At 40.7% G+C, this 26592-nt stretch overlaps 1 protein-coding gene across 2 annotated transcripts; it reads right to left on the bottom strand.

Annotated features, from left to right (window-relative positions):
- Window positions 1-1437: 1437 nt before the first annotated feature.
- LOC116068621 (zinc finger protein OZF-like) lies at window positions 1438-25660 on the bottom strand. 2 transcript variants are annotated; one of them, XM_031338433.1, is made up of 5 exons: window positions 25508-25660; window positions 18894-19020; window positions 14893-14985; window positions 7303-7412; window positions 1438-6518 (listed from the first exon to the last, which is right to left on the bottom strand). In XM_031338433.1, exons 1-5 carry the CDS (start codon window positions 25508-25510, stop codon window positions 5148-5150), a joined length of 1704 nt encoding a protein of 567 aa, XP_031194293.1. In that variant the 5' UTR covers window positions 25511-25660; the 3' UTR covers window positions 1438-5147. The 2 variants fall into 2 exon arrangements, with proteins under 2 accessions (XP_031194293.1, XP_031194294.1); XM_031338434.1 differs by lacking the exons at window positions 14893-14985; window positions 18894-19020; window positions 25508-25660 and having other exon boundaries at window positions 1438-6514; window positions 7303-7415.
- Between the last annotated feature and the right edge of the window lie 932 nt (window positions 25661-26592).

Raw genomic sequence — 26592 nt, 5'->3', positions numbered from 1 at the left:
CTTAAAGAACATAAATAAATAATATTTATACACACGCACTCACACACACACATGATGTTTGGAATACTTTAACTAGTAATTATGTATAAGAACTATAGTTAATAAATTTGGAGTCTAAGAGCTTAAATTGTTGTTGTTAAGAGATGGCGGTCCTCTAACCAGTGCCAAGGATCAAAAGAGGGAAGGGGGAAGGAGTGGGTGATAAAATCTCTGTGATGGGAAGGAGCAGTAGAGATCTCATACTTAATTCAGCACCTCAACACTGTCACATATATAAACAGGCATTAGACACAAGAGCCTATAAGAGAACTCATCAAAACTGTAATAACCATGTTATTGCATGTACTGTTCCTGGTTTGGAGTTCGACTGGGTAGTAGAACCATCTAGATAATCACAGTTGCATCTGGAGCCCCTCTAATAATCACATTTTTAAGACTGAATGCAGTTGAATACAGTGGAAGAGGCATACAATCCCAACATCTGAGAGGCCGAAGATTCCAGCACGCAAAGGGAAGTCTGTTTTACACAGTGAATTCCAGGAAAGCCAAGGCTGTACACCAAATCCCTTTCTCAAACCCTGTCCTCAACAGACTGAATGCAAAGTGATAGATGAGCTATTCACTTAGGTGCACAGATGTACTGGGTGCTAGCTCATCTGGGTGACAGATCTTTCTGTTGTTTTGAGTATTTAAGAATTTTATTCACATGACACTAGATCAGCATTAAAACTTAAAAGATAATTTAATAAGGGAATAGATCCTTGTCACCAAATGGATGGGAGATATACAATGTATGTATGATTTCTTTTCAAATTTGCCTAAAGCTATGATTTTAAAAAGTATTTAAAATGCAATGACTTAAAAAAAGGATTATTCATCAAACTAGGGTAAGAAGAAATAACACTCTAAGAGAAACCTCACCATGTCACACAGATCAACTACTTTGTTTTATTCTCTTCATAGCCCTGTCTGTTTTGCAACTCACTAGATAGACGAGGCTGAACTTGAACTCAGAGAGTTCCATCTGCCTCTACCTCCCAATTGATAGGATTAAAACTTGGGCTATCTTCAAATACTTTGAAAATTAAAGGAAAAACTGGACAGCTCAGAACCAAAAAAAAAAAAAAAAAAAAAAAAAAAAGTGAGAGACTTCAATGGCCATGTTGTATAGAACATTTATAAGTGTTTAATATCATAAATTATCCTCAATATGTTTAGAAATTAGAGAAATCAATGTAGATGTAAGCTAAAATACTAGTGGCATGGGCTGCAGAGAGTACTTGCTGCTTCTAGAAGACCTATGCTCAGTTCTCAGCATCCATATTACCCACAACCATCTAACTCTAGTTCCACAGAATCCAACGTCTTCTGGAATTTGCAGGTAGCAAGCATGTACACGGTTTAATAACTTAAGTGAAAGCAAAACACTCATATGCATACAATTTTAAAAATCTCTCTTTAAAGGATAGCATCAACAGACATACTAACATGGGGCAGGCAGTAATCTCACAAGGTCCCAACTCTAGACAGAGGACTACAGATAACTAAGGAATGCTGAGAAGAGGAGAAATAATCTTCCCAAGGGGAGAACATACCAACCAATTGGTTATCTAATACCCTAAAATCGCACACATATAAGTAACATTATGCAGACTGAAGAGATTGTATTTATATAATTAGGAATACACACACACACATCTGTAACAAAAACTGAAGAGACCATGAATTTGTGAGAGGAAGGAGCACATGGGAAAAGTTGGATGTAGGAAAGGGAAGAAGGAAAAGAATATATTTTAACTTGAAAAAAAATCTTTAAAACCCCAACCTGTAAAAAGTTAGAATAAGTGAATACTCATTAATAAAAATTTAAATATAAATTATTATTATTCACTTAGTAAAATTAGCTGGTAAATATAGTTGATATTCTCCTATCAATGACACAATATAGAAATAAGTATTCATGTGCATGATTGTAACACAAGAGAATATATCAATATTGGTTCAAAGGGACTGCAGGGAAATACATTCACAAATGATCCATCACAAAGTAAGGAATGGGGATAGGTTCATATTGATGATCCCAAGTATACACTGGCACAGTGTTTGCTAGAGCATTTTTATTTTATTTACAAATTGTTCAATTAGATTCTAGGAATCGATCCCACTTATCTATAATAATATATATCTTTTCAAGAGTACCTTGACATCTGCAAACTTGTATACCAGTGATTAACAACACACTCGGCAACTGGAGGAGTTTGTGCAGTCTAATATCTGAAGAACACAGTCACAAGCCTGGTTATATTATTCAACATAGCACCTTCCATCACTTCTTCAATGAGTATGTCATACATATATCCTCACTTATTCTAGTCTATCCACTGTGATTCTCCCAACATCTAGTTGACATTTAAAATGTGAAATACAGTAATATCTCCACGTACAGTAGGGTAGATATTTGTTTAAAGATTCAGATTTAGTTACATCAGTAACTATCAAGGTTCTGGTTCTCTGAGTAAGATAAGTGAATGCCTAACTTTGAAAGAACTTCTAAACATTTTGCACATTAACTACTGTATCCTTGAGTCCTACTAATTAATCCTATGGAATTCAGGTACTAACTAGCTCTTACCAGCCAACCATAAAATTATTTCCATTGCTACTTTATAATGGCATTTTGCTATTATGAATCATGATATAAATACCTCTATTTGCCAATGCTCTTAGGTAACCCCTGTGAAAGGATCGTTCTATTTCTTTAAATATAGCTTGAAATGTCTCTTTTCTGGCTCCATGTTTAATCATGGGATTATATACTTTTGTGCTTGTTGAGAATGTTACAAGGCACTGGTGATGACAAGTAGATAGTGTCCTCTCAGACTTCTTGCTAGAGCCTTTAGTATAGGCAAGGATGTAAACCATTGTTTACATGACTACCACACTCCCATTCTTAACCTGAACTTTAAGACAGCTAGCTGTTCATCATTTGCATTTTTTCAGAACTACATAATACTGCCCTGGTAGGCAAGCAGCCAAAGTCTTTCAAAATCCCCTTTATGTCACAGCTGCCATACCCTCTACCATTCGCACTATTTCCAGGACCTTGTATAGTCAGATGTGTATGTAAAAGGTTAATCATTATATGCCAGGGTTTTGCCCTAGAAGGAAAACAGGAACTGGTCATAAATCTAAACCTCTGAACACAGGCTGGGAACATGTGGACTCACACAGTAAGCTGAGTACTAGCCACCAGTTTTTCCCAGATTTAGGAAGAACACAGGCTACCTTTTACCTACACACACTAGAAACTAACTCTAAGTCAGTGAAAGCCTCATACTTCTGTACACTCAAAACATGCTCCAGGTCGGGTGGTTTGCATCTTGCCAAGATAATGTCACTCTGAAAAGCAGACAATATGCACCGAGATCCTAAGCTCAGACTTGAGACTCTTCTGGAAGGACTTTTTCAAAGTACTGAGGTTTTGAGACTTCTTCCTAAACCTTTGGGACAGACTCTTTCCCCCAAAGCTCTGACTCCAGGATCACTCACATCCACATAATCCTTCAGAAAGATCCAGAGGCATCCTAATGGTGACTCCATGTTGCTATAAATTCCTTCGGAGGGGGGAGATGTGAAGCAATCTCTATCCCCCCCAACCCCAAGGTACTAATCACAAACAGAGCCATGATTCCATCAAAGTTCATAAATAAACCAATGACTTTATTTGGCTTCCTGACAGAGTGTGAGTAAGGGTTGCTTACAAGAGTATGGGTACACCGCCCCTAGTGGGTCACGTCTGGAAAGCCTTACTCAGCAGGAATGGGATTTTTTCCAAAACAGCATACGTGGAGGACGTGGCCCCATCCCCTAGTGTTTCCTGGCACTCATTCTAAGTCTTTTCCCCAGGCAGTTTGCAGAGCTGCCAGTTGGTAGGGAGCAGTCGGATGCTGGGAGGAGAGATTAACCATTAGTAAGCCCGGCTGGGATGAGCTTTTGCAAGAGGCCACAGCTGAATTCCCAGAGATGGCTGTTGCTTGGCTTAAAAGACTCACGACACTATTATTTAGATTCTCTTCTCCCAGAGTTGGAAAATAATAATGAAGACTGTTTTCCTTTCATCCACTAACAGCAAGCTGTATAAATTTGGTCAAGTAAAATGGTGCAGGGTTAGTGCAAGCGACACTGAGCTGAGATAGGACATCTGATCCTGGCTCTAACACTCACTTGGTTTGTTATCTTAGGCACTGGTCTAGATTCCCTTCTGCATCTGCAAAGTGTGGTACAAATCCCATGTACCTTGATCTCTCCTGTGCTACTAATTTGATATAAATGTTACCAATCTTAACCATCACTTCTCTGAGATCAGGAAATAAGCACTGTTAATTTCTGGACCCCTATAGCATTGACTGTTAGATTAAAATGACTTTATGAGAAGATTTACCACATTTTCTCTGGCAAGATGAGAATCAGAGAACACAGATCACCAGTGATTTTAGCAGTCCTACATAATAAGGCAGTGCCTCGTACCAGTCATTTTCAACATACCGCAACAGCACTTCTGAACTACATCATGTTTCTATACATGCCCTTATAACACTCTAGGCCCACCCAGAGTTGGAGAGAATATGATGTTCCCTAGTTTTGAATATCTATGTGTCAATGAAATGGAAGATAAGCAAGTACTACTATACATGGCAAATTTATTTGTACATAGTCTCTCACCTGTATGACTTTTTTGATGAAGAATGTGATCTGACTTATCAAAATTTTCCTATTTTCTTTACAAGGGTCCCTTAAATGTTTGTTTTTCAAAGTTAGTACATATATAGTAGTCTACATTGGAAAACGTTTTTGTCATTTTTATACATTCTCAGGGTTTTTCATTGCAGGTTTCAACAGAGACCTGACTCACCATTCAAAAGTTTTGGCTTTTAATTCCTAAGCTTCTTTACATGTATAAGTTGCTTAACATTGAGACAACTATGGTAGAGCTTTCCTGTGTTCTTTCCAGACAAAATGTTCTTCTGATGTTGAGTGAGGTCTCCCTTGTGGTAGTTCTTTGCTGTAACCTTTCTACAGGCATTCTCTGATGTCAAGTGATCCCGGTTGAGTGCATGCTTTCTAGCCTTCTGTGTTATTAGTGTGGCTCACCTGAGTTCATTCATATTGAATGAAGTATGAGTTAAGAAGGTAAGTCTTCCTGCATTATGTAGATCTATAGGACTTCTCAACTCTAAGAAGTCCATCATATGGAGTGAAGACTGATTTATAGTAGAGAGTTTTTCTTCATTCTTTATAGCCACAGGGTTTCTAACTTGTATATCATTTCTGATATTGACTGAGCTGTGAGTTGCAGGAAAATGCTTTTCTCTAGTCTTTGTATTAGTACAATGTGTATGCGTTCCCATATGTCGGGCAAGCCCTGACTTGCAGAAAAAAGCTTTCCTGCAATCTTTACATTCATAGGGCTTCTCACCTGTATGGATTCTATGATGAAGAGTTAAGTGTGACTTGCGACAAAAACATTTGCCACATTCTTTACATTCATAGGGTTTCTCACCCGTATGAGTTCTACGATGAGCAGTGAGCTCTGACTTGGAGGAGAAAGCTTTCCTGCACTCCTCACATTCATAAGGCTTCTCACCTGTATGAATTCTATGGTGGCGAGTTAACTGTGACTTGTAGAAGAAAGCCTTGCCACAGTCTTTACACTCATAAGGCTTCTCGCCTGTATGAGTTCTCTGATGTTCCGTGAGGGTTGACTTATAATAGAAAGATTTCTGACATTCCTTACACTCATAAGGCTTTTCACCTGTATGTATTTTTTGATGTACTCGAAGGGTTGACTTGCAGTAAAAAGCTTTGCCACATTCTTCACACTGATAGGGCTTCTCACCGGTATGAGTTCTATGATGTGAAGTGAGCTCTGACTTGGAGGAAAAACCTTTCCTGCACTCTTCACATTCATAAGGTTTCTCACCTGTATGAGTTCTATGATGGCGAGTTAAGTTTGACTTGTAGAAGAAAGCCTTGCCACAGTCTTTACACACATAAGGCTTCTCGCCGGTATGGATTCGCTGATGTTCAGTGAGGGTTGACTTATAATAGAAAGCTTTCCAGCATTCTTTACATTCGTAAGGTTTCTCACCTTTGTGAGTTTTCTGATGGACTGTAAGGGTTGACTTACGATAGAAAGCTTTACCACATTCTTCACACTCATGGGGCTTCTCACCAGTATGGATTCGATGATGCACAGTGAGTTCTGATTTGGAGGGGAAAGCTTTCCTACATTCTGTACACTGATAGATCTTCAATCTTGTACGAGTTCTCTGGTGTTGGGTGAGCCCTGACTTGTAACAAAAAGCTTTCTGGCACTCCTTCCATTCATAGGGTTTCATACTTGGATAGTATGCACGCTGTTTGCTGTGCTGAGACGGCAGGCTGACCATTTTCATATGTGGCTTATATTCATAGGGTTTGGTACCTCGGTGAAGTTCTAGTTGAACCTTCATTTCTGCCTTAAGACAAAAGAATCTGTTAAGGTTTTGTATCAATGGGGCTTTTCCCTAGCATGTACTAACTAACATTCTGTGAGGATAATAACATCTGAAAGGTTTTACAGAAAGTACACTCACAATTTTCCCTGCTGTGCAACTTGTCACTTCAACTAAGATTAACTTCTTTCTACCACTTTAAATTATGTGTACATGTAGGGGTATGTGCATTTAGGAGCAGGTGCCCACAGAGTCCAGAGGTGTCTTATTACCCTGGAAACTGGAGTTACAGGCTGGTTAAGAGCCACACAACATGTGCTGGAACCTAAGTCTGTTATGTGAGAGAACCGCTCGTCCTCTTATCCGCTCAGCTATCTCTTAGCCCCATACTTCACCACGTTCTGTTCTGAGTCCAGTTATATGCAATATTTTTCTTACATGAGATATGTTTTGCACAGCTAACTTTACACAATCAAAAAGACTTCCAATCCATGAAACTAGAGGTTTCTTAAATATAAAACTTTTTAGGTATCAATAACATTGTCTCTGTGTAGATGTATATCCCCAGTCAAATTTTTATAAGTGTCATGATGTGAACTTTCAACCTTGTTAGGGAGAATAAGATGCTGAGGGTGCCAGAGGGGTTTATCAGTTATATTATCAGGTTTGTCACGAGTTAGCATACCATTAGGCTCACTACAGACACATTCTGCCACAGGTTAGGTTTCTTAAAAACCATTTCTGAGCAATTCTCCTTATGTTCACAATCACTATGTGAAGGTTGTGTTCACATTCACATTTTACCTACTTCAATCATCTCTTTATTTGAAAGATTTCTGTTGATGCTTCCCACTGGCCACATATGACTCTCTGAATTTTCCAGGCAACTCTCATTTGGAGTATACACTTCAAGAACACCTGAAACAATATTTCAAAAAAAATCATTATCCATAAATCAAATATATTGTTTATTCAGTTTAAATATAATTGTAACGTTTCTTCATGATTCTTCAGCTTACTGGGGGAAATTTTACACCAAAGGTAAGGCAGTCCTAAATCATGTTCCTTCACTACTTTTACTCTTGAGAAATACATGGAAAGAAGTGACTCACCTACTTCTTCGCTACTGTTTTGGGCACACTGATTTTTAACTGTGTTGTTAACCTGAGCTCCAGCCCTTTATAACCGTAATTGTGCACACACTCTCTATTATCACATCTCCTTATGTGAGGTAGCAAGATTTTCTTTTACTAGCTACTAATATTCTCAGCTACAAAACACAGGCCTCATATTGTGTTTTAGGAGCAAAAATGTAGGTTCATAAAAAGATGATTCTACATTTACTATGAGTTTGATTCCTTTGCATGAAAAGCCACAGCAGGGTCTGCCTTCCATTGGTTATGGCTTACAATGACCTTTCTCTCACACTAGAGGACAGCTTCTCCAGAAGCTCCCTGTAAACCAGCTTCTCCAGAAGCTCCCTGTAAACCAGCTTCTGCTCTATAAATCTCTTTGCCTCTTGGATAAAGACACATTTTTGAAAATAAACCATTTTATTAAAAATAAATGCTAAGAAATTAGGTTGAGATTCCAGACTGGTATATGCCTGTACATAGAGAATGTTAAGTATACATTTTAGGTGTCTTTTACTATAAATATACTGTACAAAATTATGGACATAATTTATCCAAGCTCACAGCTTGAGAAATCAGAGTCCTTAAGAAAGAACCTATATGGTCTTTTAAATGGTCACATTACTGAACTGTCTTCTAAACACGTATGTTTCTATCTACATTTTAGATTGTTCTCAAACTTATTGTAGAGGGTAATGGTTAATACACACAGGCATGACTGTTCAAAGCTAGGAAATTGAAATAAGAGCAGTTGTCCATTATCTAATGAATAGATAATTAAAATGATATATTTATTTATATATACACAAAATTAAAAATTTACATTATAAATAAAAATTAAATTTTGAGCTTTGCAGGTAAATAAATGAAGCTGGAAATAGATTACTCTTTGAAAAATAACCCAAGTTCTCTCATATGTGGATGCTAGCTCTGAATCTTCAAATGTGTGTGCTTAAATAGGAGGACCTATAGAAGTCAGGAAACAAAAATAAGAGGAATGGGGGATATAAAACAAGTGTTATAAATGAGTAAAGGGGAAAAACGGTGCAGGAAAGGTTCAGTGAGGCTGGGGTTAGAGGACAGGGCAGAGGCGGAGGTACATAGGGTGGGGTACAAACACTGAAACACCTTTCTTTAAAAGCTTCATGGAAACCTACTTTGGAATGTTCTAAAAGAAAGGATGGATAGATGGATGGATGGATGGATGGATGGATGGATAGGTGGATGAGTGGATGGGTGGATGGGTGGATGGATAGATGGGTGATGGATGGATGGATGAGATAGACAGACAGATGGTTGATTAAGAGATAGATAGACAGATAGACAGAATGGAGATACCTTATATAGGAAAAAATAAAATGCCCCAGATACCATATACTATTGAACAAAATGTTCAGTGCTTTGAGGTTATCTATTTTCAAGGTGTTGATAGTGTGATCCCAACACTATCAACAAGACCACTCCTGCACCAACAATAAAAAATATTGCTGCCGGGTGGTGGTGGCGCACACCTTTAATCCCAGCACTTGGGAGGCAGAGGCAGACGGATTTCTGAGTTCGAGGCCAGCCTGGTCTACAGAGTGAGTTCCAGGACAGCCAGAACTACACAGAGAGACCCTGTCTTGAAAAACCAAAAAAAAAAAAAAAAAATTGCTACTGTTCTTAGTTACTCTCCAGAACTTGATGGTAAGACCCCATTTCTGAAGACACTTTAAACTTCAGCTATAGAATATGAAAAATCAAGCTGATACTGATCTGGAAGCTTTGTGCCTAGTGGCTAGCTTTTATAGTGCTGGGAAGTGCTATCACAATACTAGAAGAAAAAAAAATATCAACATTCTTAGCCAGCTGTGAACCCTGAGAGCTACAGTAATAACTGGCCTAACAAGGTATACCTAGTTTCTCAATAGTGGAAATTTACAGGAGTAACCAACCACTTTAATTGGAGTTAAGGCTCACTCTATGACACAGAACTCTTGCTTTGTAACTGGATCAAGAACCTGTAGGTGGGGAGGTCACAGGTTGTCAGGCCGAAGCTACTTCTAGTGTTTTTGAACATAGCTATAGTATTAAATAGCCCCCTAAGTACTTATCTTTTTATGCATATATTAGTGCAGTCTTCACTCTTCATCTGTCAGAGTGCCCAATCCTAAATGAGATATTTGTAGCACACACCTTCCTCCTAAAGGTCAGGGATCATCACAGAAGTAGGAGAGGAAAGACCGTAGGGACAGAAGTGGTAGATGATTTTCTAAAACAGCATTTTCAGGTCAAGGCAGCACCACACTGCACATGTGAACTCACAATTGCTAGGACTATATGTATAAAGCCTTTGCAGAATAAAGCTAACCAAAATCCCAACATAGATGAAGAAGGGACTGAGAAAGTCCCATGGATAACTAAGAAGCAACTGGTAACTGATAGCTAGTAAGTAGGAGATAGAAAGTGGAGGCGTCTACAGGGATGTGGCCCCCAAGAAGGTATCCAAGTTCCATGAATGGCCCTGCGCCCTTACACATACTGGTAGCACAAAGTGGATTCAGTGGGCTTAAAATGTAGAGCACATGAATGAGGGAGGAAGAAGTGATGGTGGGATTTGAAAGAAACTGGATGGAAGGGAAAGCTTTGACTAATTCATTTGTGCAAATATGAAGTTCTCAAAAAAAAAAAAAGAGTAAATGAAAGGGAATACAATATGTAATGTTATTAGTTTGGACAAAATGTTTTCTCCTTTTCTATATTCAGCATACACAGTTGTCCAGATTGTAATATTATGTTGGCATTTTCCTTTCTTTGGCGACTTGAAAAAGTTATCTACTTTTTTTAACTTTGAAGAGATGCCAAATTCTATCAGATACTCAACTGAAATGAGCATGTGAGTGTGTTCCAAATTCTAATCACATGCTACACTACATATAATGTTTTCCATAAATCACACTGCCTGGCATCTCTGGTATGAAATGACACTTAACACAAGGCATATTTTTAATGTTTTAAAGAATTCTGTTGTCTGATATGTTATTGAAGATTTTTACATGTATGCTTTCTTCTCAGATTCCTACCTAGTCTTGCTGTCTAATACTGGTTAATATCTAATATAGCAGGTTTCCAAAATTACTGTATTCCTTTTCCATTTTATGAATCAGCTTGATGGACAGAGACACGTACTTTTTTACCTGTCTGGTATAAGAACTAGTCAAAGAGATTTTACAAGGGGCTTTGATTAGTTGTGGCACCCTATTGTCGCCTCAATGGCATCACTTCTTATTGATTAATGTAATATAGGCACTTCGTAGAATTTTAGTAGGTCATATTTATGTACAAATAAATGTCTGTTCAATTTCCTATTCTGCAATTACTAAAATACACATTCTAAAAATATTCCTAACAAATCTTTTCTAATTCAAAGATATCTGTTGAAATAATCCATTTCATCAGATTTGATTAATTTGGATAGATTCTCTCTTATTAGTGGTCATCATAATGCACTAGTCCAATATTTCATGTGCAAAAAACTTCTGGTTTACTTTGGCATGCAATATGGTTTGACTAATGTAAATATGGCTACTGTGGAGTTCTTTCATATTCTGTTTGCTCTAAAACAGTTTTCCTTTTTCTCAGTGTGTCTTCACCAGTATTATAAACTCACATTTAAGCAGCAGCTGGAAGTGTTTTTCTTTAAATCTAGGTTGTCAGTATCCAGGTACGAGTTGGAAAAATCAGTTAATTATTCTTAAGAATAATTACTAATTTTTTTCTTCTCCATCTTAGAGGTCTGCTAGTTTACTGAGTTAATAATGTCTAACAGTTTATTCATCCTGATGTTTTTATTAGTGGAGTATAATTCTTTCCAAGGCTCTTGATTACATCCATTGTTTTGATTTTTTGAGATTAGATTTATTTTTATTTTATGTGTTTGTGGGCTTTGTCTATGTACCATGTGCATGGAATATCTGCAGAGGCTAGAAGAAGGCATCAGTTGTTAGGAATTGAACTTGGGGTCCTCTGAAAGGCAGCCAGTGCACTTAACTCTTGAGCCATCACTCACTGATTACATTCACCTTTTATGTTTCTGTGCAACACTTCTTGAAGTACCCATGGTATCCTGTAACATTCACTGTGCAATATGTTTTATACTCATGAAGAAAGATCTGTAGTTCTTCACTAGTCTTACAGTTCACAGAGTAACACTGCTGGAGAGAGGTAACTAAGTTGGCAATTATTTTAATTCAGGGCTTGAAAACACAGGAGCCCATGCTCTCTGGTATCAGGGTTTTGATTAGAAGAACACAAGGCTAAAGGGACTTGCCACCACAGTAGCTAAGCCCTGGTCTCTTATGCTCTAAGCTTCTTTCTCTATTCTGTACTTTGCATTTTAACTATAACTGCGAGGTGCTTCTGAATGGCTGTGTTTTCTGGTTTGGGTTTTTTGTTCTTTCCATGTGTTTATGCAATCTTAAGCTACAGTCCATGGAGTACATTTTCTGTGTCCTTAGTCTACTTATTTCCCAGTCACAGGCTGCATCTCCTTACCACAGCCAAGCGGGCATCTCCTTACCACAGCCAAGTGGGCATCTCCTTACCACAGCCACAGGGCATCTCCTTACCACAGCCACAGGGCTTACATTTTGCCGTCATGACTGTTCTTCTCTTTCCTGTACGGTTCTCTCACTACAATAATTTCTCAACCTTATCTTCATTCCTCATATTCTTTTTTTCTACAGTCTACTCCAGTGAATGCTGCTTTTCCAATGACTGCTTTACTTATTGAACTTCTTTCTTCAGTTATTTAAGTTTGTATTTTCTGTCATTATCCCTGTTTGCTGAACCTATTTATTTGAATACTATTTTAGTGTACGGATCATTACTAAAACCACACTTTTGCATTTTATGCCTAATACTCTATTATTTCCAAGATCCTCAGAATCGACTGTTGGAGATGTCCTAGTTTTTCCAGTACGTGTCACTATTTGCCTGGTTGCTGCCATGTATATCAGGATTCTTTGCCCTCAGTTGTCACTTTGGAAAGAATGGGGATGGAAAACACCTTTCATCTTACAAAAAGGATGGTCTTAGCACCCGTTCACCTGTAGCTCCAACTCCCATCACTCAAGAGAGAAATCAAAATGCTAAAAGCAAAGCAAGAGAGCCAGACATAGAAATAATATTTAAAAAGTTTTAAACAGATACAACACTACCCGTAACTATAGGAAAAATATAAGCATGCACAAGTTTTGTGACAGTAAAAATTAGGCTTTTGAAGGAATCAGCCAGTATGGCAATATTATTCCTTCAGAAACTTCTGTATTTCTGAACTCACTGATAGAAAGCAAAAAGACATAGGGGTATCTTTAGTGTGTTAGACTATAGAGCAGAAAGAAGCTAAGGAGACTGTGGGTTTCTCAGGTCCTTTGGAACCCAATGAACAGTGAGTACATTCTGGTTGGAAGATGGCTGTGAAAGTCTAATGAATGAATTCTTGTCCCTAGGCTGAAATCCTTTAGTCCTAAGGCACAGTAAACATACAGAGATGGAAAATGGTGTAGAGGCCAAGCAACTGGCTCCCACTCTTCTTACATTCTGATGCTGTCTATAAGGCATACTCCTCACCTGAAATATGAGACTCCATATCTAATACTCTGTGTTCCTTTCTCAAGGAGCCTGCATCTCGCTATGTAAGTTTCCATGGCCACAAAGTTTCTTGAGCCCACAAAGCAACTTCCAGTACGTCTCCCAGCCTCCTGAGTTTTTGACTGATCTTAGCTATACACATCCCAGGAGTGGATAGCCCTGGTATAACATTCTACATGTGGATAAATGCAATTTAGTTTTTCAATCTATGAAGCCAAAATATACAAGACACTGTCAGAGAAGTGACTTCTCTGTATTAACACTTGCCAGAACCACAGGTTTCTCCCATGACAAAGAATGCCAGTCAGTTGACAGCAGAGCACTTTGTACATTATGGCCATCACCTAGGTGTAGCATTTAGCTCATTACCACTTGGGATTTGCTGTTGGAAGTTGGGATGTGTGTACACTTTTCTCAATAGCTTTTCTATTCTAGGGCATACTGTCCTGTCACCCCTTTCTTGCTCCCAAATGTTCTTTCTCTTGCCCTCCTTGGAAAACATTCTATCATTTGTGACTATGACATTGGGCATTCATCTATTAGCATAGAAACAATTTATCTGCAATCCCATCCTTAAACTTCCAATGCTTTCTTTCCTAACTTAGAAAAACAAAAACTCAGTTGATTGTTTTTAGGCCACCAATTCCAAATGCCTTTCCCCATTCTAACTTCATGGTCACATCTTTAAATGATATCCGCATGTGTCTGCATAGGCATAGTTCAACAATCCTCCCTCCCTCGCGCCCTCCCCACCCTCCCTCTCCCCACCCCCATCTGCCTTGCTTTCAACACAAGGTTTCTCTGGGTAGCCCTGGCTGTCCTGGAACTCACTCTGTAGAGTGTGTGGAACTCAGACTCAGAGATCTGCCTGCCTCTGCCTGTGCCTTCTGAGTGCTGGGATCAAAGGTGTGTCGTACCACCACCCCACAGCGAGTTCAAAGTTTTTAAAAAAGAGTAATCACAACACTAAAATGAATGAGTATCTCCTCAACGGTGTGGTTGTCTTTATGCCTTTCTTAAGATAAAACTCCATCTGGTTGTTTTGCCTTTCTCTGGGTAAATAGTCATGGCATCTCTCATCTCACTGGGGTACATTATATGACTGTTCCGCTTTTCCCTCACTGAATGTAAGCCCTTCAAGAAGAGATGCATTTGAGTGTTAATTATTGCTATCAAAACTTCAGATCAAGACAAAGCACTGAAGTAAAAATTCTTCACTATTAAACAAGGTAGAAAGGACAAGTAACAAGTCAGATAAAATATTTATGCAAAGTATCTAACAAATCTACAGATAAGACTGGGTATGACGACACATCCTGATAGTGGGAGGTAGAGGAAAATGCAGAGTTTGAGCTCCATCTTGCCTATAGAGCAAGCTTGAGGGCAGTCTGGATTAGATTAAACCCCATCTCAAAGCAACAACAAAAATGTCCCAGAGAACCTATACAAAGATTAATTTTATTTTTTAAGTAAATTTAGGAAAACAGACTTCAACAACAACCAAAGGCACAGACTGACTCCTCATTTGGAAACTGTATAAAATAAATGGTGAAGACAGTTCAAGTTCCAGATGACCAGTATCCTATGAGCAGTCGTGCTTGTTGCCTCCCCTCCCCCAGCTCACAGTCACTGACCTGGGAGACTCCAGACTGAAGTGTCTCCTATGCTCCATGGCCGGAATCCATGCTCCAACCTTAAAATCAACTCAGGTTTAGTCATGCAGTGCCCTGTAAAGGGAAAATGATATATAAACTATCCCCAAGAAGTCCGTTTCACTGATGGAATATGACTGCTCCATTTAAGCTGTGCTATGAAGGGTAAAGGAAGTTACACAGAGAAAAACTTGAAGGACTCAGCAACCCCCCCCCCCCCCCCACATACAAACAAACAAACAAAAAAAACACAAAAAAACAAAATAACTAGAGAAAAACCACAGAGAAAAAAAAAACTAAAACAGGATATATATAATCAAAAAAATGTTGAGAAGTTTCAATTTTACATTCCCATTCAAAATAGCTACCTAAATATTTCTCTCTCTCTCTTTTTTTTTAGATGTCTGTTTGTTTTCTAATGAGAAGGAGCAAGAAAGGGTATCAACTTTGGTGGGGAGGATCTGGGAGGAGTTGGGAGATGGGGAATCATGATCAGAATATAGTATACTAAAAGTCTATTTTTAATAAAGAAATTAAAAACCTAAAAAAATGAAAGGAATCTTAAAAGGTTCAATAATTTTATTATTTACTTACTGTTTATTTAATTTTGTGGTGCTAGGGGTTGAATTTACAGACTTGAATATGCTTGGCAGGTTAATTATCACTGAGCTACGTCCCAAGCTCTGTTGTGTAAGTTATTAACCAAGGAGTCTAATACCAGTCTGAAATTCCCAAACACTGAAAAGTTAAAAGAGGTCACACCCTTCCCTTTACCAGATGGAAAGATCCCAGGATGCAATATACTGACAGGAGAACTATTATAAGTTTGAAAATACTTTGCACTATGAAGCAAATTCAAAGCAACCTGGGATACATAGTGAAACTATGGCTCAGAAAACCAAGAAAAAAAGAAGCCTACATTCCAAGAATTAACCCCACCACATTCCATGTTCACGCAAAGAATTAAACTCAGTGGTCGAAAAAAAACAAAAAACAAACAAACAAACAAACAAACAAAAAACATAAAAGGAGAGAAGGTAGACGGACTGTAAAGGAGAACGTGCTCAATGAGATCAGGAGGCTGTACAAGGATAACAGATGGTAAAACTGAAAATACATTGCATATGTGTATGAAATCATCAAAGCAGCTGACTGAAACAGATGCAGATACCCACAGCCAAACATTGGACAGAGGTCGAGGAATCCTTTGGAAGAGTTGGTGGAGGACTGAAGGCCCCGAAGGGGATATGAACTCCACAGAAACACCAACAGTCAACTAACCTGGACCCTTGGGAGCTCTCAGAGACCAAGCCACCAACCAAAGGTCGTACATGGCATGGGCTGGACCAAGACCCCCGGCACCTATGTAGCAGATGTGCAGCTCAATCTCCAGGAGGGTTCCCCAACAACTGAAGCAAGAGGACTATCCCTAAAGCTGTTGCCTATCTGTAAAACCTGTCCCCCAACAGGGCTGCTTTGTCTAGCCTCAGTGGGAGAAGCTGTGCCGAACCCCGCAGAGACTTGATGCACGGGGTCGGGAGATACCCAGGGTAAGACACAAAATAGAGGTCACCATATCCCATGTTAACAAATTGGAAGCAATATTGAAGGAAGCAATCCCCACACTTTCAAAGTGGTTAGCAGATTCAACACTATCCTCATGGTAAAATCTACAGACTTCTCCAAGTAAACGGAAAAACACTGCCCCAAGCGTAACATAAAAGCACCAAAGACCTGAAAGTAGCAGAGCATCTTGATCAAGAAGCACAAACATGTTGCTCTTGATATCTACCTTCAAACCCCACTCCAAAGAGTCAGTAGGAAACTGCCACAGAAGCCACTGGAAGAGAATGAACAGCCCCTCACAGAACCATACCCATTCAGGGTTATACTAGGGATTTGAAATGGATTTGGAGCACCAGATGCTGACATCATAGTTACCAGTCTGATAACTTTAGCAGGAACAGTGTAGAAGAATGAAATGAGGTCATGGGGAGATGCCCCCAAAAGGGATTAGAACATCAGAACCCCCTTTCTTTGCTTTCTGTGAAGTAAGCAGTGTATCGTAGTTATGTGCTCCCTGTAATGATGCTCTTCCTCTCTATAGGACCAGTGACATGGCCCAACTCACCTTAGAAAACTATACGCCGGCACAAATCTCTCTTCTACGATTTCCCTCAGGTATCTGTCAGAGTGATGGAAACCTGACTGATAAAGAAAGGCAAAGGTTTCAAGACCTTACAACTAGGAGAGATGTTCTCATCTGTAAATCCTGCAGAGTAACATCTATTCAGGTTGATGAGAGGCAACAGACTTCTCTCTCTGAACCTTACACAGAAATCAAATAACAAATCAAGTTCGGAGTATGCTAGCATGTGCCTGAAATCCCAGCACTTAGGAGACAGAGCACGAGGATCAGAAGGGCAAGATTCCTGGATATAAAAGGAGTTCAAGTCAACCTGAGGAACTACACTGCAAATGCACAGTGAGGAAAAAGAACACCAAAAGTAAATCAAAACTTTAAATGCAAGACCTGACATAACGATGTCCCTAGAATATACAATAAACTATTGGTTCTTAACCTGGGCGTCTCGACCCCTTTGTGGGTAGACTGACCCTTTCTTAGGAGTTGGACATCAGACATCTTGCATCTCAGATATTTACATTACAAGTCATAACAGTAGCAAATTACAGTTATGAAGTAGCAACAACAACTTTATGGTTGGGAACCATCACAATATGAAGACCTGTATTAATGGGTCCCAGCATTAGGAAGGTTGAGAACCACTACAATAAACACTTCAGGACAGTGAGGCAGACAGAGTACTGTGATGTCTGCCAAACACACAGCCATCAGAGCAAAATCAGTCAGTGGGATCACACCAAACTCAAAATCACCTGCACAGAAAATGCAGCCATGACTGGGCTATGTCCCTCACCTTCCTGTAGCCAGGAAGCAAAGGAAGGAGGTCCTGACATCCTAATGTCCTTTCTTGGGCATCACCACACCAACAGAAACATGTGCCCTAGAGCACACTTAGGAAGCTGTACACCACTCTTTCGGAGCCTACAGTGACCACCACTATCTTAAGGCTCAGTAACTGGTAACCCACAAGAGACCTTGGCACCCAAATATAGCAATGAAATAAAAAAAAAAACAACCAAAACCAAAACCAAAACCAAAACCCAGCAAAGCCATGCTCACGATATCTCTAATATTTCCTCAGAACACTGCCATGCATCCCTCAAGAGAGGTTCTGATCCAGACCCCTTCTGCCCAAGTGCATGTGCCATAGAGGGCAAAACTGAGTGAGATGTGGTGTTTTCTGGGTTACCACTATCTGAGAGTCACTTCATCTGACTACAATAAGTACACTCACTGCTTCACCAGACAGGAAGAAATGGACATTTTCTTGGGAGGGCTAAACAGATGATCTCTTACAGATGATGTCTACCCAAGAAAGACAAAATAAATGAACTATGTCTGTCACTAAAAGCAAAATCCCACATACCCTCATTATAGTTGCAAGTTCAAGGTGACCTCAAAGAAATAGTGAAAATGGCAGTTACGAGAGCAGACCAAAGATAGAGACTGGGGGATGGGGGACATAGAGAAGAGATGGTTAGTATCTGCTCCAAGTACACAGGCAAGGGACACAGAATTTATGTTCTATAGTATGGTAATAAATATATTTGACAACAATTAATTCAATCTTTCAAAGTAGCTATCAGAGTGGATTTAAATGTTCCTATCACAAACAGGTTGTATCTAAGCTGGCAGACTTGCCAACTGGCTTCATCAGATAATCATACATTGTCTCAGAGTATTCCCAAGCCACACAGTTCTTTAAATATGTTCAGTATTAAAACAGGCCACCTAAAATATGAGCCACTTAGTATTATATTAACAGTTTGCAATAATTCTTACAGTTCTCAACCTAGAGGAACATAACGGCTGAGAGTTGCTGGGGGCCGAGACTCACCCAAGGACACCAGGCTGCTGTAGTTCTCCAGCATCACGTCCCTGTACAGGGTCCTCTGAGCAGCATCCAGCTCCTGCCATTCCTGCCAGGTGAAGTCCACGGCTACATCTTCAAATGACACCAACCCCTGCAATGACAAACTGCTCGTCAAACCAAGGTCTCAGCCCTGGAAATAGAGTCCACTTCCCTGGGTGTTTGTTTGTGTCTTGCCAGTGTCACACAGAAGCTAGGGCTTGACTTGTATTCTGTACCATGGGACAGTTGAAAATCAGTGTAAGCATCTTACTTCTGTGTTAATATAGTGACTGAAGAAATTACAACTAAAGAGCTCGCCAAGGAATTACAACAGAAACAAAACCTATAGCCGAATATGTGTTTATAAAGTTTGCATTCCAAGAGACCAGATTCTGTAAACTCAATCATATAGAACCAAGATTAAGTCTGTAAAGGCATGAGCTGCACTGTCAGAGTGGCACTGTGCTGCTGTGCAGAAGGCACAGGGGTGCATGCTCAACTCCAATTGCTATAGTAGAAAAGATCTCATTCTTAAAACTAGAGGACAGGGTCACAGACATGAATGTAGGGTCACAAAATTATTTTTGCAACAGAGAGGATTACTAAATATACCGTGACCAAACTATAACTCAGAAAGGCCTGTAATAAATCCAAGGTTTTAGGTGCATGCTTTGGGGACAGAACTCCACGCTGCATCAGATAATTTGCATTGCAGCCTTTGCTGTAAACACATATCATGTGCACCGAGCACTGAGCATGTCATCACACCATGCGATTTCAGGAAGACTGTCTGAAATGCTGTTTTACACTTCAATGTTTTTACTGTGCACACAATTTTCTGCTCTCATTAAAAGAATGATTTGATCATGAAAATTAAAGATTTTAAATACTCTGCCAACTTTATCCTTCCTTCTCTAAGTATGAAAATAGCATATATTTGACTAGTGTTGTGTTACATAAACAAGCACAGGCATTTCACTTGTATGCAAAGTTCATTTCATCTTTTGAAATTAGTAAAATTATAAGAAACCATTTTAAAATATGTATAAGATTATTAAACACAAACGTTTGACTTGTACTCCTATTTTATGAATTTAGAGTTCACACAAAGTTTCTCAGGCAAACAGGGATCAATAAGTAGAAAGCATTTCTATGTATCATTTCTGTCTTAAAAGCATAAGTGAACTGCCTGCCCTCTATACACTGGCTAACTGAGAAAACAATCACACTGAGGGTTCAGAAATGTTCAGACATGAGCAACAGCTCAACTTGGATCAGATGCTATACAAGAGGAAAATATACAAGAGGGTTATCTACGCTCCTGAGGTCATCCAAAGGATGGGAAGATAATGAATACATGGACCCACACACCTTTCTAGAAAACTAAGAAAAATCATGCTTTCATATGCTAATACAAGTATTTCCTCTGGCCTCATCACCTGGGATCAAGAAAGAAAACAGGTTAAAACTCTAAGGCCATGCTTCTCCCTGTAGGGAATCTCCAACAAGTCTGTTGTGGTTACTGATAGCTGAGGGAACACCATAGTATCCTCTGGTAGCCTCAATGGGAGTTTAGAAGCCCTCCACTGCTCACCATACAACATCTCTAGGATCATTAGTTGTTCATGGAAGGAATCTGCTATTGATATTTGGTCTGCAGCTATGTATTTTAAGGCTAAATTCTATACTGGAAGGTCTAGGCCTATGGAAGGTCTAGGCCTATGGGTATAAAAAAAAAGTTGACAAGCTTTTGTTGTGCAAACCTTGTTCCTTGATTTAAAATACTGGTTAAATAAAATTGGATACAGCCAATTACTAGAGGGATTAGAGGTAGGTGGGTTTAGAGTGACATGGTTGGAGGAGGAGAGACCAAAGGGAGAAGGACGAGAGGAAGCTGCCATGAGGGGAGATGAACTGTGAGCACATAACCAGAAGATGGTGAGGAGGAAGGAGAAGTCACCATGGGTTAGGAAAATGTGGCCCTGACAGCTAGCCAATTGGAGTTAAGAGCAGCCCAATGAAAGATAGTCAGTAATAACTTGGAGTTATTTATAAGAAAAGTAGGCTCACATAGCAGAGGTATCTGCCCAGCTCACGTGCTATTTAAGGCTTAAATTGTAAATAATAAAAGTTGTGCGTCTTTTATTCAAGAACTGAATGATCAAGATAGGATAGAAATTAATCCCTGGATTTGGATTAATGATTTTATACGACAGTCTGCAATCACTGAGTACCTCAGCTTTAGACTGAATCTACTTGTGGGAATGTATGCTAAACTCCCAAGATCTAAGAACAAAACAACCTGGCCCAGGCAAATCTCCCTAGGTCCTGATAAACAACTGTCTAAAATCCAGCAAGAATACAGAGAAGGATGACGAGACAGATTGCTGTCTAGTCCCAGAGGTTGCCAGCTCTCCCAGAAGCTTTCAGACAGCCCGAATTGCAACAAACTTGCCCAAGGGCTTGGTTGTAGCAGAAAGCATACTTCCTGCAGCGTCAGTAAAGCTAAGAGAATGACCACCTCAAAGCAACGACAGATTACAAGGGTCAGATGACAACAGACATGGAAAAAACGGGGCTCTAGTGTTGGGCATCGATGTGTAAAATTGATATAGTCACTTGGCAAAATAGTATTTAAGCTTTGCAAAAATGTATCCACAGATCTTCCATATGATCCAACAATCACAACAGCTAGAATGTATGCAAGAGAAATCTATAAGTAGAGAAATGGTTTCCTATCCACATTCACTGCCAAGAAGAGTTAAGTGTCTCTTAGATGAGGGAATGGCAGGACATTCCTTCTACATACAGAGCACACACATGAGACTGCCTGCTAGAAGAGAACCCAAGAGCTGGACATTCACTAGACATTCCAACTGATCAGAGACATGGCTTCCGTGGTCACTTGATACGAGGAAGTGCAGATGCTGGGATGGGGGTACTTCACACCATATTTTGATTTCTAGTGGTAAGCTCAACACAATGACACATGAGGTTTCTGTCTGTAGGGTACACAGGACAGAAACACATGTTAGTCTCCTCAGCTCCCCTCTCATGTGTCATGTCCATGAACAGAATTAAACTCTTCAAATATCTACAGCTACTAGGACTTGGGGAGAAAAAAATAAAGATAAAACATGTCTGCTGTAATAAATTATGTTACATGAAACAAATAGCTTTAATACTATAGAAAAAAATGATGATGATGATGGGACTGGAAATATGACTCAGTAAGTGAAGGAGCATTTACTGCTCTTGCAGAGGACTCACGTTCAGTTCCCAGCACTTACACAGCAGCTCAGAACTATCTGCAACTCCAGCTCCTATCCATCTGAGGCTCTCTTCTGGCTTCTTCAGACTACTGCATGCATGTGGTGCCTATAAATTCATTCACACAAGCAAAAGGAGATGGTACATTACAGGAAAATGACATTTTAGGATTTTGTTACCAGAAACACAGAAGGCATTGGAGGTACTAGGCAGGATTCTGGATTTTCAAGCTTGCTTCCCACACAACTGAAAGGCTCAGAGAAAAGTTTACCCACAGGGAAGAAGTGAGGCGAGAGAGTTGGTCATCCATATACCACATCCCTCATTCCTGATACTACAGCTAAGGCTGTTGCAGAAGCTGGGAATTTCATGAACAGCAGAACACTCAAGAAAAAAACAGATGCAGAACAGGCTGGCCCCTTGCTTCCCTTCTTGATCTTCCATTTGTGTCATGCCAGGTCCCCAGACACTGCTCTCTCACATCTTAGAAGTGACTTCAACAGGGGCCCCTGCTGTCGGCAGCATCTGGGACATGGGCAGTCCACACCACTGCATGTAAGAGTCTGAGAATTCCCTTCAGACACCACCTTCCACATTGACTCTCGTCCTCCCTCAGATCCTCCTCCTCTCTCAGAACCATTAGTATCTCATATATCCTCAGCAACCAGAGGACAACAGCACCATCTCTCCCAGATTTCCGTTCATTATGGTGGGAACAGCTTCACATCACATCCCTCTTCTGGTCTCAGGGTCCTAGAATGGAGGGTCTGCGTGCACTAAAGTATCCACTGGTCTTTTCATGGCAATCCCATACTGCTCTTTTTATGGCTGCACAACAACAGATAACGGGTGACATCATTCTATAGAACAGAATTTAAAGACAGGTTCTGGCTTCTTTGAAGTCCCACAGAAAGATAGATGGTTGGGAATGGAACACACCACACATGTCACACATACAAATCATTGAACTGGTTTGTATCTTTTTCTTTAAGGTGAGGTTTCACTAAATTGCCCAAGGGCACCATGAACTCACTTTACAGTCCTCAAACTTGCAATCTATATATACTGGCCTGCACCACCGGGCCACCCACTTTAGAGGTGAGATTTGAACCTAGATCTAGGTCTCCCTGTCTCACCTTACTGGAACATGGATTGAGACATCTAGAGAAGAAAAGAGGGAAGAGGTGAAGCTCCCATGCATGGCTGTTCCTGGAATCCCACGTTAAGTCCTTCTGAGTGGGATTAAGTCAGATAAACTACTTTCCAGAGCAGGGCTCTCTCAGAGGCTGAGATACACCAAAGACACAGCGACAGAGATGAGGATGTATAAGGCAGGGAGATGGATATGATGGTCAGAAAAAAAAATCCCCAAGGATCACAAGGCTATGGCAGGAGGGTCATCATATGCTTTCCACTAGACTAGGCTACACTGTGAGATCCTATCTGAAAGATCAGACACAAATAAATCCCACAAACAAGGCACAGAAGGAGGCAAAGGATGAAAAGATGCAGGGACGGATTTGCAGACACAAAGACGGCACACATAGAGAGAACTGAAACGGATATGTGCAGTGCTCAGGTGTAAGGTACTGCCTCCATTTCCTGCATCCAAATTCTCCTAACATTCCTCCGTTGATCACCTGGGAACCAGACCAGTACCCAAGGAAAATCTGGAAAGCCCAGTGCTATACAGCCAAATTCCAGAAAGGGACTAACAGAGTCTGCCTTTCTATATCCCACCTCTCCCGTTCCAGAGTGCATGAGCCACGCATGCCCCCAAGCACCTGGCTGGCTCCCCTCCCTTTAAGGTCTGCAGGTCTTGCTGTCTCTCATGTCTCCTCCGCTGACTCCAGTCCTCTTTTGCTAACTACACTTTAATTCCCCCAGCGCCATACCGTGCTACATAAGCTAGGCCTGTGTGCCAGGACCCCACCAAAAGAGAAGCCTTCAGGGTTGCCCCCAATTCCCAAGGGCACAGTGGGGAGAGTTAAAGGAAGAAGGACAGCTGGTACCAGGGCTCTGGCCAGATAGTATGAAAGGCTGGCCTGTGTTCCCAGCCTAGGGAGGAGAACAGTTAAGTTCAAAGCCAACTTGTGCTGCAGTTAAAACTATGTCTAAAACAACAAACAAACAAACAAACAAACAAGTGAACCAACTGTAAAAAAATTGGAGGCGGCTCACAAAGCGCCACTTAAATAAATAAATAAAGATATGTAAATGAAATGGAATCGTAAAAATTAGGAAGAGGCTCTCAAAGCCCCATTTCTCCTTGAGGATGTATAGGCAGTTAGTGGTTGTCTGGAGAGGCTCAGCGTCTCTTTATTCGGTATTATAGTACTACAGACAATGGTGGGGCCCATGCTCCTGTAACTGACCCTCTTTCTATGCACCTGTAAAAGTTGGGAGGGGGGGTCATAAAAAAAAGACATCTAAGAATAAGGGGAAGTACTGGAGGAAAAGAGGAAGAGAATCTGTGGGAGAAGGAAAAGGGATGGGAGGGTAACAGGTTAGGGTATAGAAAATACATTACACACAGGTATAAAATGTAATGAAAGTCACTACTTTACAAGTACCGTTAATACATAATACTAAAAACGTGAAGGGGAAAAAAGGGCAAGTAACTATCTGGCTTAGGGCAGAGCGCTACCTTGCATGAATGAATTCCTAGACTCCATCCCTAGAAATACAGAGAGCCAGAGGCAGAAGACGGAGGGAGAGTCAAGGACACAGCCGAGAGGAGGGGAAGTACCTACTCCAGGTTACCCAGGGACTCTGGGGCCTGAAGGACAGGCCTCGTGGAGAAAACGTGTTGAGAGATGCTGAGATGGGCTAGTGAGAGCAGAGGAAGGGGGCGGAGAAGGTCCTGCTCACAGACTCCCATAGAGCTCCTGAGACAGATACATCACAAGAATGTGATTTGGGCAGCCAGGGACAAGCATGGAGATGCAAGAATAAGAGAGGGGGCGGGGCGGCGCGGCGGCTGCAGCAAAACTCTGGGGAGGCCGATGGCCTTGAGCGCCCAGAGACCAACAAGCAGACAGCAAATCCCTCATGCTGGCCAAAGTCCTACCAGATCTGGAGGCGCCAGACAAGCTCCGGGCCGCGCTCGGACAGTGTCAGGTCCCGCAGCCCCGGCGTGCCCACCTGGGAGGCATCCGCAACGGCCCGGGTCCACGGGAATCACTGCGGGTCCCCCGTTCGCGGACGCGAGCAACGAGACCCCAGAGCTGCAGCAAGCCGGCTCAGCCTGGCCACAGTGCAGGGGGCAGGGGCACAAGCGACTCCGACGCGGGGCTCGGGGCTGGGGACGCTGTCGCGGGTAAACGCACCATTTCGGGACTCTGGTGAGCGCCCCCCTCGCGCTAAGTGTCCAGGTACCAGCGAGTCACGCGGCGACAGACACCCGGTGCAATCCAGAAACCAGAGCTGGGAGAAGAAAGCGGCTACAGCTGCTAAGATGGCGGGGTCAGCAACAATGTACGCAAGGCTGGAAACCCGCCTCCTCCTCACTGACCGTGTGTTGGATTGGGTAGCCTTCAGTTTACTGCGTCTGATAGGGTAGCGCTTAAGGTCCCACCCTGAGTGACAGTTCAAGCTTCAACCTTTGGGTAGATGAAGCCAGAGTGATAAGGCCTTGCTTTCACAGGTAAATTAAGGCAGGGCTTTCTGTGACAGAACCTCCTTCCTTTTTGTCTGCATTTAACCTTGCAAATAAAGTCTATATGAAAATTTATGAATTGTATATAAAAATCTATATACATTGTTCGTGTCCTATGTATTGCAAGAACAAATTTAAGTATTCACTTAAAAAAATCAAAACAAGCATTTGAGTCTGATTGTAAAAACTACCATTTAGGAAACCAATGCCATGCTTTTCATTGCTTACCTCAGGAAATATTTGAAAGCATGTATAATGCATCCCACATATATGCAAAATATTTCCATTCCTTGCTCTTTAATCCCAGCACAAACAGAGGCCTACTGGTCTCTGAGAATTCATAGCCAGCCTGGTCTACAAAAACAACCAGGGCTACACAGAGAAACTCTGTCTAAATAACGAAACAAAACAAAAGCAACAACAACAACAACACCCACTCATTTTGGAGTTTGCAGGATTTTTTTTATTATTTCCAACATAAACCATAATTAAATCTCTGTTATTAAGTTATCTTCCCAAGAAAGCAAGGGCTATCCACACAGATGTGTAGCCAAGAATACATTTTCTCTTGTAACAATGTAGGCTAACAAGTGAGTTTGTCTTGAATTTGTTCTTTGATTTTAGCCAGGCAAAGCTGTTTGACAAAGCCTCACAGCATACATGGATATAATGCATAGTTCAGGCATCACAAACCACAGAGCTTATGGTTGTAACTTCTGACATTATAGCAAAAGTTGCCAGTGGAATAAAGAACCA

The sequence above is a fragment of the Mastomys coucha genome, unplaced genomic scaffold, assembly GCF_008632895.1.
Source record: "Mastomys coucha isolate ucsf_1 unplaced genomic scaffold, UCSF_Mcou_1 pScaffold22, whole genome shotgun sequence".
NCBI classification, from domain to species: Eukaryota; Metazoa; Chordata; class Mammalia; order Rodentia; family Muridae; genus Mastomys; species Mastomys coucha.
The sequence above is the reverse complement of the archived record's forward strand: the minus strand, read 5'-3'. Positions and strand labels throughout refer to the sequence as shown.